The following is a 14318-nucleotide window of genomic DNA, read 5'->3' as shown; positions in this document are numbered from 1 at the left end:
GACTGTATAAAAGGGCAGCCTGGTAGGGGGAAAAAAAACCCTGGCAAGAAATGGCCTGTACATGGGCCACCAGGCACTCACACAAACAGCCCACATCCTTTGCTTGGCAAGATGTCAGGCACATCCTGGTCATGAGAATAACTCCCTGGTGAGTCATGGCTGATCCCCAAGGCAGCCCAGGTGCCCATCCCCCCACAGCCGAATCAGTCGCAGGAATCAATGCACCCAGGGCAGGAGAGCCAGCAGGCAGGCTGGCAGGACATAAATTTTATTAACTCCAAGACATGCATTCTATTCTCTAGCCTCACCTTCCTCCTATCTCCACTCTGCCTCTATCCCCAACCCAAGAAAAAGAGAGAAAGATGTCACCAAAGCAGGCTTCTCTTGCCAGCTCTCCATGGAATATGGCCAAGACATGGGCAACTCAGAGCAGCCCCCAGCAATCAAGAACAACCCACAAGTCCCTAGATTCCTGTTCTTAACCAGTGACTTCTGGTTTGTTTGGTTCCTTTTCTATCCATCCCCAGGGATTTCCCCCTAACCTCTTCCTCCTTCCTCCCTTCTCCCCCCTACCCCTCCCTCCTCCCCAAACCTTCCCCATCACCAATCCTCTGGGGCAGCTGCAGGATTCCAGATTACTTTTATAAGCTTTGCCTACTCAGGTCCCACAAACAGACCCAGGAGACACTAGCCTGGGTGGCTTTCCCAGGAACATAACCTTGAAGTGCAGTCAGTTATAACCACAACCCCAGGGCGTGTACAACCTTCCCTCTCCCTTTTCTGGCTCACAGGGCATAGCTGGAGCTTGATAAATGAGACACAATTAATTGGAGCTGTTAAGGCAGCAGGGAGGGGGCCAAGTGCCTCCCACAAAAGGCGAGCAGAGAAAAAATCGCAAGCCACAGAAAGCTCTGAACACAGAAAGGACATCATAAACAACAAATTGCATCTGCTAGGCTCACGGGCAGGTCATCAGGAGTCAAGAGAACCCCCAGAGATCACTTGATCCCAAGATCCCATGGCATGCTAATAGTCAGAGTCACTTGAGAGGCCCCACTCCACACCTGCTGGTCCAGAAGCCCTCTCTGCCCAGAGCCCAGGAATTAATATTTTTAAAAGATACATCCAGCCGGGCTCGGTGGCTCAGCCTGTAATCCCTCGCCTTGGGAGGCTGAGGTGAGTGAAATGCCTAAATCTGCGGGTTCGAGACCCGCCTGGGCAACTTGGCGAGACCTCATCTCTACAATAAAAATGAACAATTAGCTGGGTGTGGTAGCGCATGCCTGTAATTCCGGCTATTCGGAAGGCTGAGGCGGAAGGATCACCGGAGCCCAGCAGGTCGAGGCTGCGGTGGCCGGGAACGGCCACTGCACTCCAGTCTGGGCGACAGAGTGAGACTCCAACTCAGAAAAAAAAAAAAGATACATCCCAGGTATTTCTAATGTAATGTATTTGCTTATTTGGAGGTCGATTTCCCCACCTCCTGGCAGAAGCTGGAAATAAAGGAACTACTCACTCTTTTGGAGGGAGGGGTAGGGGGTTTGTCACTGGGGATTGGAGATGGTTGTTAAAACTCTAGAATATACTGGTACATGCTACGATGCGGATGAACCTTGAAAACAATATGCTAAGTGAAAGAAGCCAAACACAAAAGGTCACATATTGTATGATTCCATTTACATGAAATGTCCAGAATAGGTAAATCCACAGAGACAGAAAGCAGATTAGTGGTTGCCAGGGGTCAGGAGAATTGGAGAGGAGAGAGTAACTGCTTAACGGGTAGGTGGTTTATTTTGGAGTGATGGAAATGTTTTGGAACTAGGCTAGTAGTCACACACCATCGTGGATGCCACTGAACTGTTCACTCTAAAACGGCTAATTTTATGTTATGTGAATTACACCTCCATTTTTTTAAAGCCTCTATGACCTGTAAAGAACATCATATTTCTCAAGTGCTAACCCAGGACCTATGGGCTCCCACGCTTAAGAAGTGCTCCTTTTATCTCATCTCGAGCCCTCATGCTACCAAAATACGCAGTTAGAATGAGTCACGGAGGAGGCAGGCTGGGGACTGGGTCTCTGGCCAAACAGATCCTTCAACGTGCTGTCAGTGGCATCTGCAGAGGCACAGGGCCTCCCTGTCCCGCCCTGGAGAGGTGGCTGCAGGCTCAAGGCTAATGTCCACTGGCAGCTCACAACAACCCACACCACCCACACCACCCACACCTTGGCATGCTGCAGTGTCTTGATCACACAGGTCCAAATCCCCCACACATATTGTCTCTCAGTCCCTCTGCATCCCCCGGCGATCCGAAGTGTGAAATGATTTGCCTCATATTATTCAGAATAAGGGGAAGAATCTGCTGCCACCCCATCCTCGAGCTCAGGTTGTTATAAATAGAAGGGAGGAAATACATTGTTTGGATGAAGGTGCGGAGTACTCATGCGTTCTCGGACCGATGCAGTATACCTGGAGGCCTGCTAAATGCCAGGCACCCTGTAGGCTCTTGAATCATCTCCTACCTGTTAGAGCACACTGAGCACTTCTGGGGGAAATCAGGGTTGCCCGAATCTTAACAAACAAGGAGGAGTTTTCAATAAAACCATCAAAATCGGTAGAGCTGTTGAGGCTTACTCAGGAGGACAGGGACCCCTCAAGGGAATGGGTCAAGGATACTCTCTCCATTCGTTCCTTCTGTCATTACCTCTTTCACATTGGTCAAATCCAAAGATCAGGATGTCCTAGACACCCACAGCTTGCGGTCCTCACAACTCCTACACAGCTTCCTTCCAGAGCACAGTACGAGGACGACAAGTAAAGCAGTCTGATTCATTTCTCTGCTTCACTAGCAGTGAGATACAAAGAAGCATTTTTAAAATTCTACAACGTGGTACGAAACAAATATCCTGTCCTTCAACTGGGAGGATGGAGACAGCCACTAAATCCCCTGAACTACATGACACGCCTGCGGAAACCAAAGACAGACTCCTGTGGTCCAAGAATAACAAGGCCTTCTCAAACCATCCCTTCGCATGGCCTAAATGCTAGGTATGCAAATCGCCTCTCAATGTCCCTTTGCAAGACTGTGTTCTCACTATATTTAGCAAGCTTATTATCCTCCTTGGACTCTCCACCTCAGAAGGGGAGCTGAAATCTAGTTTATGAGCACTCCCTGAAGAGAGTCCCTGTTCACAGAATCATAACTCACTTGCTTGACTTTCTTGTTTGCTCAAGAACTCATTAACTACTTTGCCAATCAGCTCAGACTGCCCATTTTACAGATGAGGAAACAGAGAGAATGACGTTGGACTAGATCTTAGCATCACTACCATCTCCTTCCCTGGAGTCATAACCTCTGCAGAGATTTTTAAAATATGCCTTGGCCGGGCGTGGTAGCACGTGTCTGTGGTTTCAGCTACTTGGAAGGCTGAGACGGAAGGATCGCCTGAGCCCAGTAGGTCGAGGCTGCGGTAGCTGTGAGGGTGCCACTGCACTCCAGCCTGGGCGACAGAGTGAGACTCCAACTCAAAAAAAATGCCTTTTTCTTTCTCTTTACCAAAAAGACAATAATCATATTCTCACTGAGTTACAATATCAGTTCTTTTCCTTCTTGATTGATCCTTGGCAGAGAGAACCTCTCCTCTCTGTGACACTCTGTCCTGGTGAACCAACCCTGTCATAGAGCCAACATGCTTTACTGTTCCAGAAGAGACTCCCTATTTTAAAAGAAGCTGTGAAAATGTCTTTGTCATAAACATACTATCACCCTTAATTTATCAGGTGGTAAGCAAGAAAAATAGGAAAGTATCAAAGGCAGAAGGCATCTGAGAGAGCAGCTAAATCAACTGTTATATTCTGCAAATGAGGTTAAGCTCAGAGAAAAACTTAGAGCTAGTGTTTCATATTACCTTAAAACACAGGGCCAATGGCCGGGCTCAGTGGCTCAGTTTGTAATCCCAGCACTTTGGGAGGTCGAGGTGAGTGGATGGCCTGAGCCCATGAGTTTGAGACCAGCCCGGGCAACTTGGCGAGACTTCGTCTCTACAATAAAAAATAAAAATTAGCTGGGCGTGGTAGCACACGCCTATAGTTCTGGCTACTTAGAAGACTGAGGCAAGCCGGGCTCGGTGGCTCAGCCTGTAATCACGCGCCTTGGGAGGCTGAGGTGAGTGGATTGCCTGAGCCCGCGGGTTCGAGACTTGCCTGGGTAACTTGGTGAGACCTCATCTCTACAATAAATCAAAAATCAGCCGGGCGGGGTAGCGCATGCCTATAATTCCGGCTACTTGGAAGGCTGAGGCAGAAGGATCGCCAAAGCCAGCAGGTTGAGGCTGTGGTGGCCGGGAGCGGCCACTGCACTCCAGTCTGGGCAACAGAGTGAGACTCCAACTCAAAAAAAAAGAAAAGAAGACTGAGGCAGAAAGACCACCAGAGCCCAGCAGGTTGAAGCTGGGGTGGCTCTGAGTGTGCCACTTCACTCCAGCCTGGGCAACAGAGTGAGACTCTAACTCAAAAAAATAAAATAAAATGAAAACAGGCTCCCAGTGCAGGGCACACAAGCAGAGCAAGAGCACAGCATGCACCCCTCCACAGTGTTCACGGCTGCTGACCACCCCAAGCCAGAACTCACCTCACAAGAGCATTCCCTGTAGAATCCAAAACCGTTTCTCTGAGCCCTTTGGGATGCTTCCCGACCATCCACTTTCCCTGACTCTCCTGTTAGGTTCTGTAGCTTCACCATAAATAGCCCTTCACCTTGCTCACTCAATAAATATTTATTGAGCACTTACTATATACCAGATGCTACAGCCGACTTCTAGGTCCTGCCTCAGGGTTCTTAATATAGTAAGGAAAACAAACAAACAAATAATTCAAGGAATGCTGATTGAATAACTGCTGTGAAACAGGGGACCTAACCTCAACCTCATGTGGGGGAAAAAGTGAGGCTTCACTGAAGACCTGACCTGTTCTGATCCCAGAAGGATGAAGAGGGAGGAGTCAGGGAAGGGGATGAAGAGGGGAGGCAGAGGAAAGAACCCAGACTTGAAGAAGAGCAGAACAAAATCCAGGAGCAGAAGGGACTTGGGACCTACTGCATTTGAGAAGTCAAAAGACCAGCATGGCCAGGAAAGACCAGAAGAGGGTAAAATTGTATAAGATCTCTTCCTAGGTTTAAAACATAAGAAAAAAGTTCACAGAAAATAGTTGTGGATCCCTGCCTGAGAGCAAAGATTTCACCAGATGACTTAGCCAGAGAGAAACGTGCCTCAGTAAATTCGAAACAAGTCAGAGTCTGGTTTGAGTCGGTGTCTTCGATTTACTAGCTGTCTAACTGTGGGTAAGTCACTTCACCTTTTTGAGCCTCAAGATATTCATCTGTGAAATGAGATTAATAATAACTCTTCCCAATTTTTCAAGACCCTCGTAAGAATCAAATGAGATGTAACCCATGAATGTCATTTCATAAACTTCAACGTGCTAAAACATTTCTTTTCATTACCAAATGGCTCTCTACCAAAATAAGCCATTCTTCACAAAATGGCTTCACATAAAACATTAACATTAGTATGAGGCCTAAGAGCAAGCAATGACATATATAAAATGACAAAAACTTCATGCTTGAGTCACACTCAGAGCTAGTGGCCAAATGAAGCTCTCAGGCAGTTTTCTCATCATTCCACAGCTGAACTCAGAAACCTGGGGTCCCCAAGGGTCCGATCCAGAGGCGACATTGTTTTCTAGCACTTCCCTAACCCCAAGGGAAAGCATTTCGACACATCCCAGCACCGAAGGCCTCAAGACCATACCAGTGGCTTCTTGCCCACCCTGTGAAAGAGGCTACAAAGGAGAGGGGACAGCATATCAAACCCAGCAGCATGGCCGATTTCTCAGTAGATGCCCCGGAGTTTCCAGGAGGAGGCAAGACCTGGGTGAATGCCCCACAGGCGTACAGATGATTTCCCCCACCTTTGTTTTGATAGCTCTTTCACTGTCCAACTCACCACATCCACTTCTCCCTTTTTCTCCTCTAGTGATTCAAGGCCCTGTTTCTGCGGCAACTCTCCCATCACACCTTGCCAAATTCAGCAAACCACGTGCACAGTTAACTGCAAGATTTTTTTTTAACTACGCAGAGAGTGAATTTCAGGGGACTAAATATACACAGATGAGGTAAGTACAAGGTCCAGAGTCTCAGGTTACTCAATTAATTGAGCACAGGTTTAAAACATTCAAGTCTTTCCAAACACTCCTGGTTTCACAGGCCACTCGCCGGCTCTGTTCCGTTCCCACTCCCTGCCATTTGGAGTTCCTCTGCTGAGATTCTTGAGCAGACCAGCTCAAGGTCCCAGACTCCAGGGCACACCCTCATGGAACTATCTCGCATGTGTCTCCTGAGCTAATAAAGAAATGGGGCCTTTCACTATATGGTTCCCTAACTACATAGCTTGACATCTCATTGGCGCCCAGTAAAGTCTCCGCCACAGTCTCCGAACTAGCTCTTCTCCTTAGATGACTTTTTTCCTTTCTTTTTTTGTCAGAGCCTTACTCTGTCACCCAGGTTGGAGAGCAGCGACACAACTATGGCTCACTGCGGCCCTGACCTCCAGGGTTCAAGCAATCCTCCTGCCTCAGCATCCCAAGTAGCTGGGACTACGGGCATGCACTATCATGCCTGGCTAATTTTTTTTATTTTTAGTAGAGGCAGGATCTCACTATGTTACCCAGGCTGGTCTTGAACTCCTAGGCTCAAGCAACCCTCTCTCCTCAGCTTCGCAAAGTGCTAGGATTCAGGCATGAGTCAGTGTCTGGTCCCCAGGTGGCTTTTAACCCAGACCCTCAAGGCTCAATCAGATTATCCTGTCTTTTCCCAATTCCTCTGGGCACAGAGATTTCCTAAGAGTTAAAAATTTCATCATGACACTATGACTCAGCTCACAGGCTCAAAGAACCTTCATACCACTAACATATTAAAATCCCGACTGGAGGCCCACTCATTGGTCCACGCCCACATTTACTTCACATAAGAATCACCCTAGCCTAGTCATCTTCCCCCAGGATTTCTACCCAAAAAGCTGGTCTCTTTTCTAAATAATAGAGTCCATACCAGACCTTCTTTATTTAAAAACCAAAAAATAAAGGAGGGGATAATAAACAACATATTGGCCCCTACATAGCACAAAACACATTTGATATACGTGCATCTTTTTATTGCCCTTGTCTGCCAGTCAGATTTGGGATATAATCACATCAGCTTACCTTTCTGAGAATTCGTAGCTGTGTTTTGAATCTAATTCAAGGGACTGGAAATAAATCATCGTGAAGGGTCCTGATTTTCCAAGCTAAGAGCCTGCAGCGGCAGCAACAGCAATGGCATGCTAAGCTAAAAGGTCAGCCAGGAAGAGAAGGAGGTATATATGCAAAGATGAAGACCACACGGCTATAGTTTTTGTCTTCATGCCAGCCTGGCGGGTTGAAGGGATGAAAGACAGACCCAGCTACATCGAGGTAAGTCATTACAAGCACAGGAAGCCGAGGGCAGGGCAGGAAGATGGCCCCACTGTTAAGACGCTGTTTCCATCTTTCACTGCCAAACAGAAGGTGCAGGTCTGCACACCACCTCAGCAAAGTCCGGATACAAGTGTGCTGCCTGCCCAAGGCTAGATGACAGGTGAAGGCACAGAGGTAAGTCCTGTGAATGGCCAGCCTTCGCTGCTTGCTGCCTAAGGGATGAGAAGGAAGCAACCGTGCAGGGGCATCCCCTAGAGATGACCACTGGACCCACTTCGCCCCGTCTCGCCACCCTCCCCTCCCACCCTGGTCCACTGATGCATTCCGACCTAGGAAAAAGAAGGGCCACTGCCTCCCACACTCATCTTGGCTGTCAGCAGTCACTGACACCTAGGGTTTACACTAAAGTCCTCCACTCTTGCTTTCACTCCCCCTGTTTGCAATGTGAACAAATGCAGACCTTTGCTGTAACTCCTCTCTTGGGGGAAGCAGAAGTTGCCTACCTCTAGAAAAAGAGGCCTCTCACAACCCGGCAAAGCCATGCTCTCCATACAGTAGCCTGGGGGCCACATGTTGCTATTTAAATTCATTAAAATTAAATGAAAGAAAATTCAATTCTTCAGTCACATTTGCCACATTTCCACTGCTCCACGGACCCATCTGGCTAGTGGATGTGCTGGACAACACAGCTATAAAATAGAATATCATGGTCACAGAAAGATCTCGCGAACAGTTTATGTTGGAGGATCCGTCATGAGGCCAGGAAGATAGGATCTTCCAGCTCTTGGCTAGCAACAGTGAGAGCGGCATGGATGTTACCATTAGAATTAACAATTACCCAGTGGGGAACAGGACTTTGTAGTTACTGTTTTAACACACTATTGTGCTTGTGATTGTAATGAAGTCCTGTTTCTATGGAAGCCACCCCAAAATGCACAAAGCATTCCTCATGTCATAATTTAAAACCTGAGCATCGCACAATAACATAGGACAAAACTCAAATCTTGATCTTGATCTGTATCCCACCCTGCCTTTTCTGGTTTTTAGCATCATTTGACACTTCAATGCTAGAAGGCTGCCCATGCCACTTCTTCGAAGGCCCAAGGTTCACAGGTCGATAAACCAAGAAATTAGGTCGAAATTAACTGTGGCTCATTTTAAATTGAGGGAAATTGATTTCTGCATGTACGTGGCTGGACTGAATATGCCATCTGCCAACGGATTCTTGCATACCTAGAGAACACACAAGAAGGTCCCGGGTTCATTAACAAAGAGAATGCCTCACCCCGTAGCCCAGACCACTTCTGGAGAAATACTAAGCCCTGAATATTCAACCCAAAATGTAGTGAGTTCTCCTTTACTTTCCATCACATTTATTTACATCCAAGTAAAGAGAAGAAAGGTCAGTGTAACACACCAGGTTTTCTATGCAATAAACTCTCGATTATCTGCATCCGAATTATTGTCAAAAATTCTAAACTCCAAACTGGCTTTCCCTGAACACAGTTATGCCAGCCATTTCCCATAACAGCAGATCAAAGAATGCAAACTCATTTTAATATTCACCTAAGCAAAATTTAATTAGGAAGGTAAACGAATGTTTTAAAAAAAAGAATAAATAAATACAGAGCAAAGGCAAATAGATTATTTTTTGGATTACCTGCTCTCCAGGTTATCAGAATGCCCGTGTCCCTCCATTACAGAGGATGGGACAAGGCTGGCTTCATCTATCTCTGCCCTGGGATTAAACGATGACACTAGAAAGATGGCTGTCATCCCTAAGGAGAAACAACCAAAATCTGATAATGGAATGTTCCCTACAACATCCATCTTTTGCCTTGGGATGTTTGATGCTGTAAGTATCGGCCTTATGGATCCCAGGTCTCAAAGCAATTTATTAAGCATACCATTAACTTCATTCTACAGAATATTAAGGAAACACTCTCAAAAAGAACACAAGCTAAAACCAAGTTCTGTGATCTCTCTATTCTGATGCTCTTATAGGCCTGGACTCTGCTCTACATCTCAAGGGAACTGCACCCCAGCATTTCTCCAAGTTATAAGAGGGCTACCTGATGCAGCCCTGGTCTGCAGGAACCCTTGAAGTGAAATGAGGAGGATTTTTCCCCCCACCTGGCCTGGAGAAAAAGCAACCATCTGTTTTATACTAAGACATTTCAGGTAACTCCCTGACAATTCACCATCCTAATGCCACAAATACCTTTTGCAGCTAAAGTGAACCTTATTATTTACAACACCAGGGACTACAGATAACAGAAAGAAGCCACGGATAATTCAGGTTTCAAATGTTATGTGCATGCATGTTATATGTATATTTCTGAAAGGATATACAAAAAACTGATGATGTGGATAGCAACTAGAAAGGAGCCCTGGGTGAACTAAAGGCACAAAAATTTACTTGTCACTATATACTCTTTTGTAAAATGTTGTTTTGTAAGCATGCATTAAGTACCGAAGGCTAAACAAACAAACTGGATGGCTTTTCATTTCATCCCTTGAATTTCCACCTCCTTACTCTTCTCACCATTCCCCTTTCCTTCATTTCTTCCGCTGCTCAGAGCCTCCACCTTCTGTGCCTCAAGACATGCAAGATATTAACGAACTAAATAGCAGCAGGAGACTCAGCATAAAACTCAGCAAGAAGAGATGCCAAGTGGAACCAGGAAGAGTTTTTCAAGGTCACATCCCTTAACAGGCCAACTCAAGACCCGAAGCATCCCTTCGCCTACAGAGAAGCCAACCTGAAACAGCAAATGCTTTCCCTTCTCATCTTCTTTTGGAAGCATACAGGTCAAACATCCTAACTTCAGAATCAACCAGTCATTCTTTCCCAAGCAAGTGTATCATGCAAGAATCTACTCAAAAGAGATCTAAAGCTAAACAGTATTCCAACCCCAAAGGAGGCCCTTTGTCCCAGGGCCTTGAGCTGTAATAGACACTTTATTTTCAGTCTCAAATCAGGACACTGAATACTCCCTGGCCTCTAAAATGTAGGAATTATGAAGAGAGAGTCTGTTGGAAGGAAAATAAACCTGTAAATCCTGTTAGGTGTTGTGCTTCATTCCAAAGGATTTTTCCCCAAAACAATACCATTAGCATAAACCAATATGACAGCTCTAAAAGGGAAGATTCTGTAAAATAGAATCCCAGCTCTTCAATCAAAATAATTCCCGGATAGCACAGGAAAATCAGAGTTCCACTCCCTGTGGGCCATTCCATTTGTATCCTCGGTGCCCAGTGAGCCAAATCATTTCCACTATCCATTTGTGGGGCTCACCACAGTCCTCCTTATAAATACCTTACATATAATGTGAGAGTCTTTGTACCCTCCAGGCCTCCCTTCTTCCAGGAGTACAGTTAGTCTACAAATACTCATTAAGGGACTCCCAAGTGTCAGCAAAACACAGAAGAAAAGAACTTGATCTATACCTCCAAGGAGAAAACAGAGGAATGAGGCAGTTAAGTACAAGGCAGTAAGTGCTGCATTCAAGCTCAAAAGAACTCTTCCCACCAAAGCCTGGGAATATCAAGAGGTATTCCTTGGATGTTAAATAATAGAACAGGAGCTTTCCAGGCAAGGACAAGAGTAGGGAAAGGCCATGTCAGGCAGAGGAAAAAGCAAGCATGCTGGCACAGAGGTATGGAGCTGAGATGAAATCAGGAAAAAAATTCAGCGTGGCATGAATTAGGGAATTCCCCTTCTTGGACTGGGTCTTTTATAGCAGGGACTCATAATATCTGCTGGCAAATTGTTTTCACCACTATTACCATATTTTCTTATTACAAACAGGCATCTAAGTAACCATGGCAGTAGCCAGTCCCCACATCAGAGAATTTTAGGAGAAATATGGTCAAAATAACTAAGCCTAGTTTACTCCAGAGGTTAGAAAAGCTGAGAATAAAGAACTGACATTGGCTACAACACAGGGCTCTTTCTCAGATACAAATACTCCCCTGCAAAAGCCCTCCTTTCTCTTCTCCCTGAAGCTGATGGCCTTTACATCACCCCTGGGGTTTCTTCCTTCAAGCAGCTTCCAACCCCAATCTGTGCTGCCTGCGTCCTCTTAACCTCACTCAAAGGTCAGAGGGCAAGAAGCTGCAGAGTGTCTGAGCCCACCACCCTTATCACCCCATCTCCCATACCCTCCAGATCACAAAGCCCACTCATGGACAATGTAGAGTTGCGGCTGGTTTATTGTGTCTGTGTTTACTGGTCCCATCTCGGTATATTTACATGACTGAATCTGCATCTGCTTTATCTCCTCCATAAATTGTAAGCTTTCTGAAAGCAGGAATGAAATCTTATCCCCCACCCCATCTGCACCCCCCTAGATCCACACTCAATTCAAGCAGTACTGTCAGAAAACACTGTGATTCCTTAGGTTTAAAAGTTGAAAAGGAGGAAGGCCGAAGTACAAGGCGGAACTTGGCTTAAACTAGAAGTAGAATGACCATATAATTTATCATAGTATCCAGATACCTTTGAGAGTGAAGGTGGCACTATTCATAAACAGCAAAGACAACTTGTTAACCAGGTCTTCCCCAGGAAAAATAGAGGCAAATGGTCACGCTTGCTAGAAAGGTCATTCCAAATAGATGTTTTACTCCAGAGCTCCAAGAGAACCCCAAGCCCCTTCGGTTACCGATTCCTGTGCTTGCAGTCTGAAAGGACTGCACCAGATAGAACTTGCAGCATAAAGCCCAATACCCGGAAGTTCTTCCTTTTATTTGACTCAAATCCTTAAAGATTCAAGCTAATCCCACTGGCACAGGCAGCCACAAAGGAGAGAAAACAGTCCTGCTCCCCACCCTTTGGTAGAAATTCCTCATTATGAGTTCCACAGCTAGTTCGCCATCCTTCAGCTAAACCAAACTCAATCTGGCTGACCAGAAACAAAAGCCGAGGGTTTTGGAGTCACTCCCAATGAGAACAGAGTTCATCTCCAACTTGCCCGCATCTCCTGGAGCTTTTCACAAACCAAACCCAAGGAAGAAATGGCACCTGTGTGCTGATTTTTGAGACCAGAAAGCTCTTTCCGCAACCAAAACTGTAACTTCAGGGGACCTGAGCTCTGGGAAGGATTGTCTCCCATCATCACCTCACTCCCGGGCTCCAGAGTGCTGAATTCAAAAGCACAGCACAGCTGGGTTGACTGGAGAAACCCAATGAACAAGGGGGCATCTCCTCCTCCCTCCCCCACTTTCCAACAGCCAAATGCTTGTATCCCTGTTGAGAGCAAAGACCTTGCTGAACTCTTCAACAACACAAAAAGTAAGTTTCAGATGGGGGTGGGGAAGGGAACAAGGATCTGGGTCCAAGAAGAACCCAGTGTTCATGCCCCAGCAGCCTATGCCCACCACCTGTGCCAGCACACACTCTTTGCCCAGGGACTGATAGTGGATGGAAGTCTAATGTTCCCACCCACTCACCACCATCCTTCCCCCCTTTTATAGTCATATATATTTCATTTCAGAAAGGAAGCCAGTAAACAGCACTATATAAAAACAGGGTGACTATAATCAATCAAGAGTCACTGAGACAATGCAGACCAGGCAACTCTTTCTGGTTTGACCTTGGATTAGTCACTTCACCTTTCCAAGCTTCAGTTTCTTCACCAACAAAATGACACAACAGGATGACATGGTTTATAAGGTTCTTCCTGGATCCAAGGGTTGAACGTTTAACACTCTATATTTCTCAGAGAAATGACTAAAGCAAAATCAGTGAAGAAAAGCAAAACTCAGGCTAACCTTTTAATTTCCACTTTAAAAGGGAACAATTTGACGCTAGGAAACATACGTATTTACCACCACTGCTAGTCCCACTTTTTCTCTCCCACCGACCTTCTAGTTTTGCTGATGTCAATGTTAACTGCAGGACTGGGAGTCTCATGAGGCAATAACACGGGCAAATTAATTTTGCCAGAGCTGATACTAACCTACAAACTCAGTTTGCAATTCCTAGCAGTAAGTCTGGCCATAAAAGTGAAATTCATGTTACTTATGATCTAATAAACCCATTGCCTGGATAGAAATAAATCACTTACAGAATAATAATGCCCACCAAATTTCTTGCAGTCTTTTCAAATCCCCAAGTGCCAAGAGGCATATGCCAGCCCAAAATAAAGTCAACATCTTGATGGAGGTGGGGGAGTCAATATCTCAAAGGGTGGAGGAGGAGGAACAGATAGAATCTCACACAGTCACAAAAAAATTTAAAAATTCAACCCTTTTACACACACACACACACACACACACACACACACACACACCCCCTCTTGTTTTGACTACACAGATACAGTCGACAAGCTTTCAGGTTTGCCCACCTTTATTGTGGTTAATAATGGTAAGTGTGGAAACCCCCTCCTTCTGCTGTTCTGTGTAAGTGTACTGCAACTGCAGGGTGCTCGCCTCCACTGCCAACTGATGCTACACTAAAGAAAGCCCGTTTTTTTGTTTTTTGGTGGTTTTTGATTTTTTTTGTAATCCAGATGTAAAAGGAAGCTCTACCCCTCCTATACCTGCCAGAAACTACCTCGGTCGGCACCCACCCTGGGGCAATATGCAGGGCACTCCGCGAGTTCCCTGGAATACGTTTCTAAAAATCGACAGGAAGAAGGAAAGATCAATACGATTCGAGTGCTGACGGTTGTCCTCCTACGGGGGAGGAAAAAAAAACAAATGCAAGCCGGGAAGTCCCCCGTGGTGCCCGCACCTGGGAGGCGACCGCCACGGAGGGATGCGGGGGTGAGGAAGCGCTGGGAGAGGGGAGACCCGGAGGGAGGCG

At 46.0% G+C, this 14318-nt stretch overlaps 1 protein-coding gene across 1 annotated transcript in view; it reads right to left on the bottom strand.

Moving 5' to 3' along the window:
* LOC103274566 (sortilin-related receptor-like) overlaps positions 1 to 14318 on the bottom strand; it is a gene marked incomplete at its 3' end in the record, with an annotated part of 93823 nt that overhangs the window by 78351 nt on the left and 1154 nt on the right. The window contains exon 2 of the mRNA XM_021705907.1: positions 7520 to 7722. Coding sequence (XP_021561582.1) covers positions 7520 to 7722 — 203 coding nt within the window. The remainder of the gene's footprint in view (positions 1 to 7519; positions 7723 to 14318) is intronic.

The sequence above is a fragment of the Carlito syrichta genome, unplaced genomic scaffold (genome assembly GCF_000164805.1).
Source record: "Carlito syrichta isolate Samal-C Ts95f unplaced genomic scaffold, Tarsius_syrichta-2.0.1 Scaffold314806, whole genome shotgun sequence".
NCBI lineage: Eukaryota > Metazoa > Chordata > Mammalia > Primates > Tarsiidae > Carlito > Carlito syrichta.
Note: the sequence above shows the minus strand (reverse complement) of the source record. Positions and strands in the feature narration are given on the sequence as shown.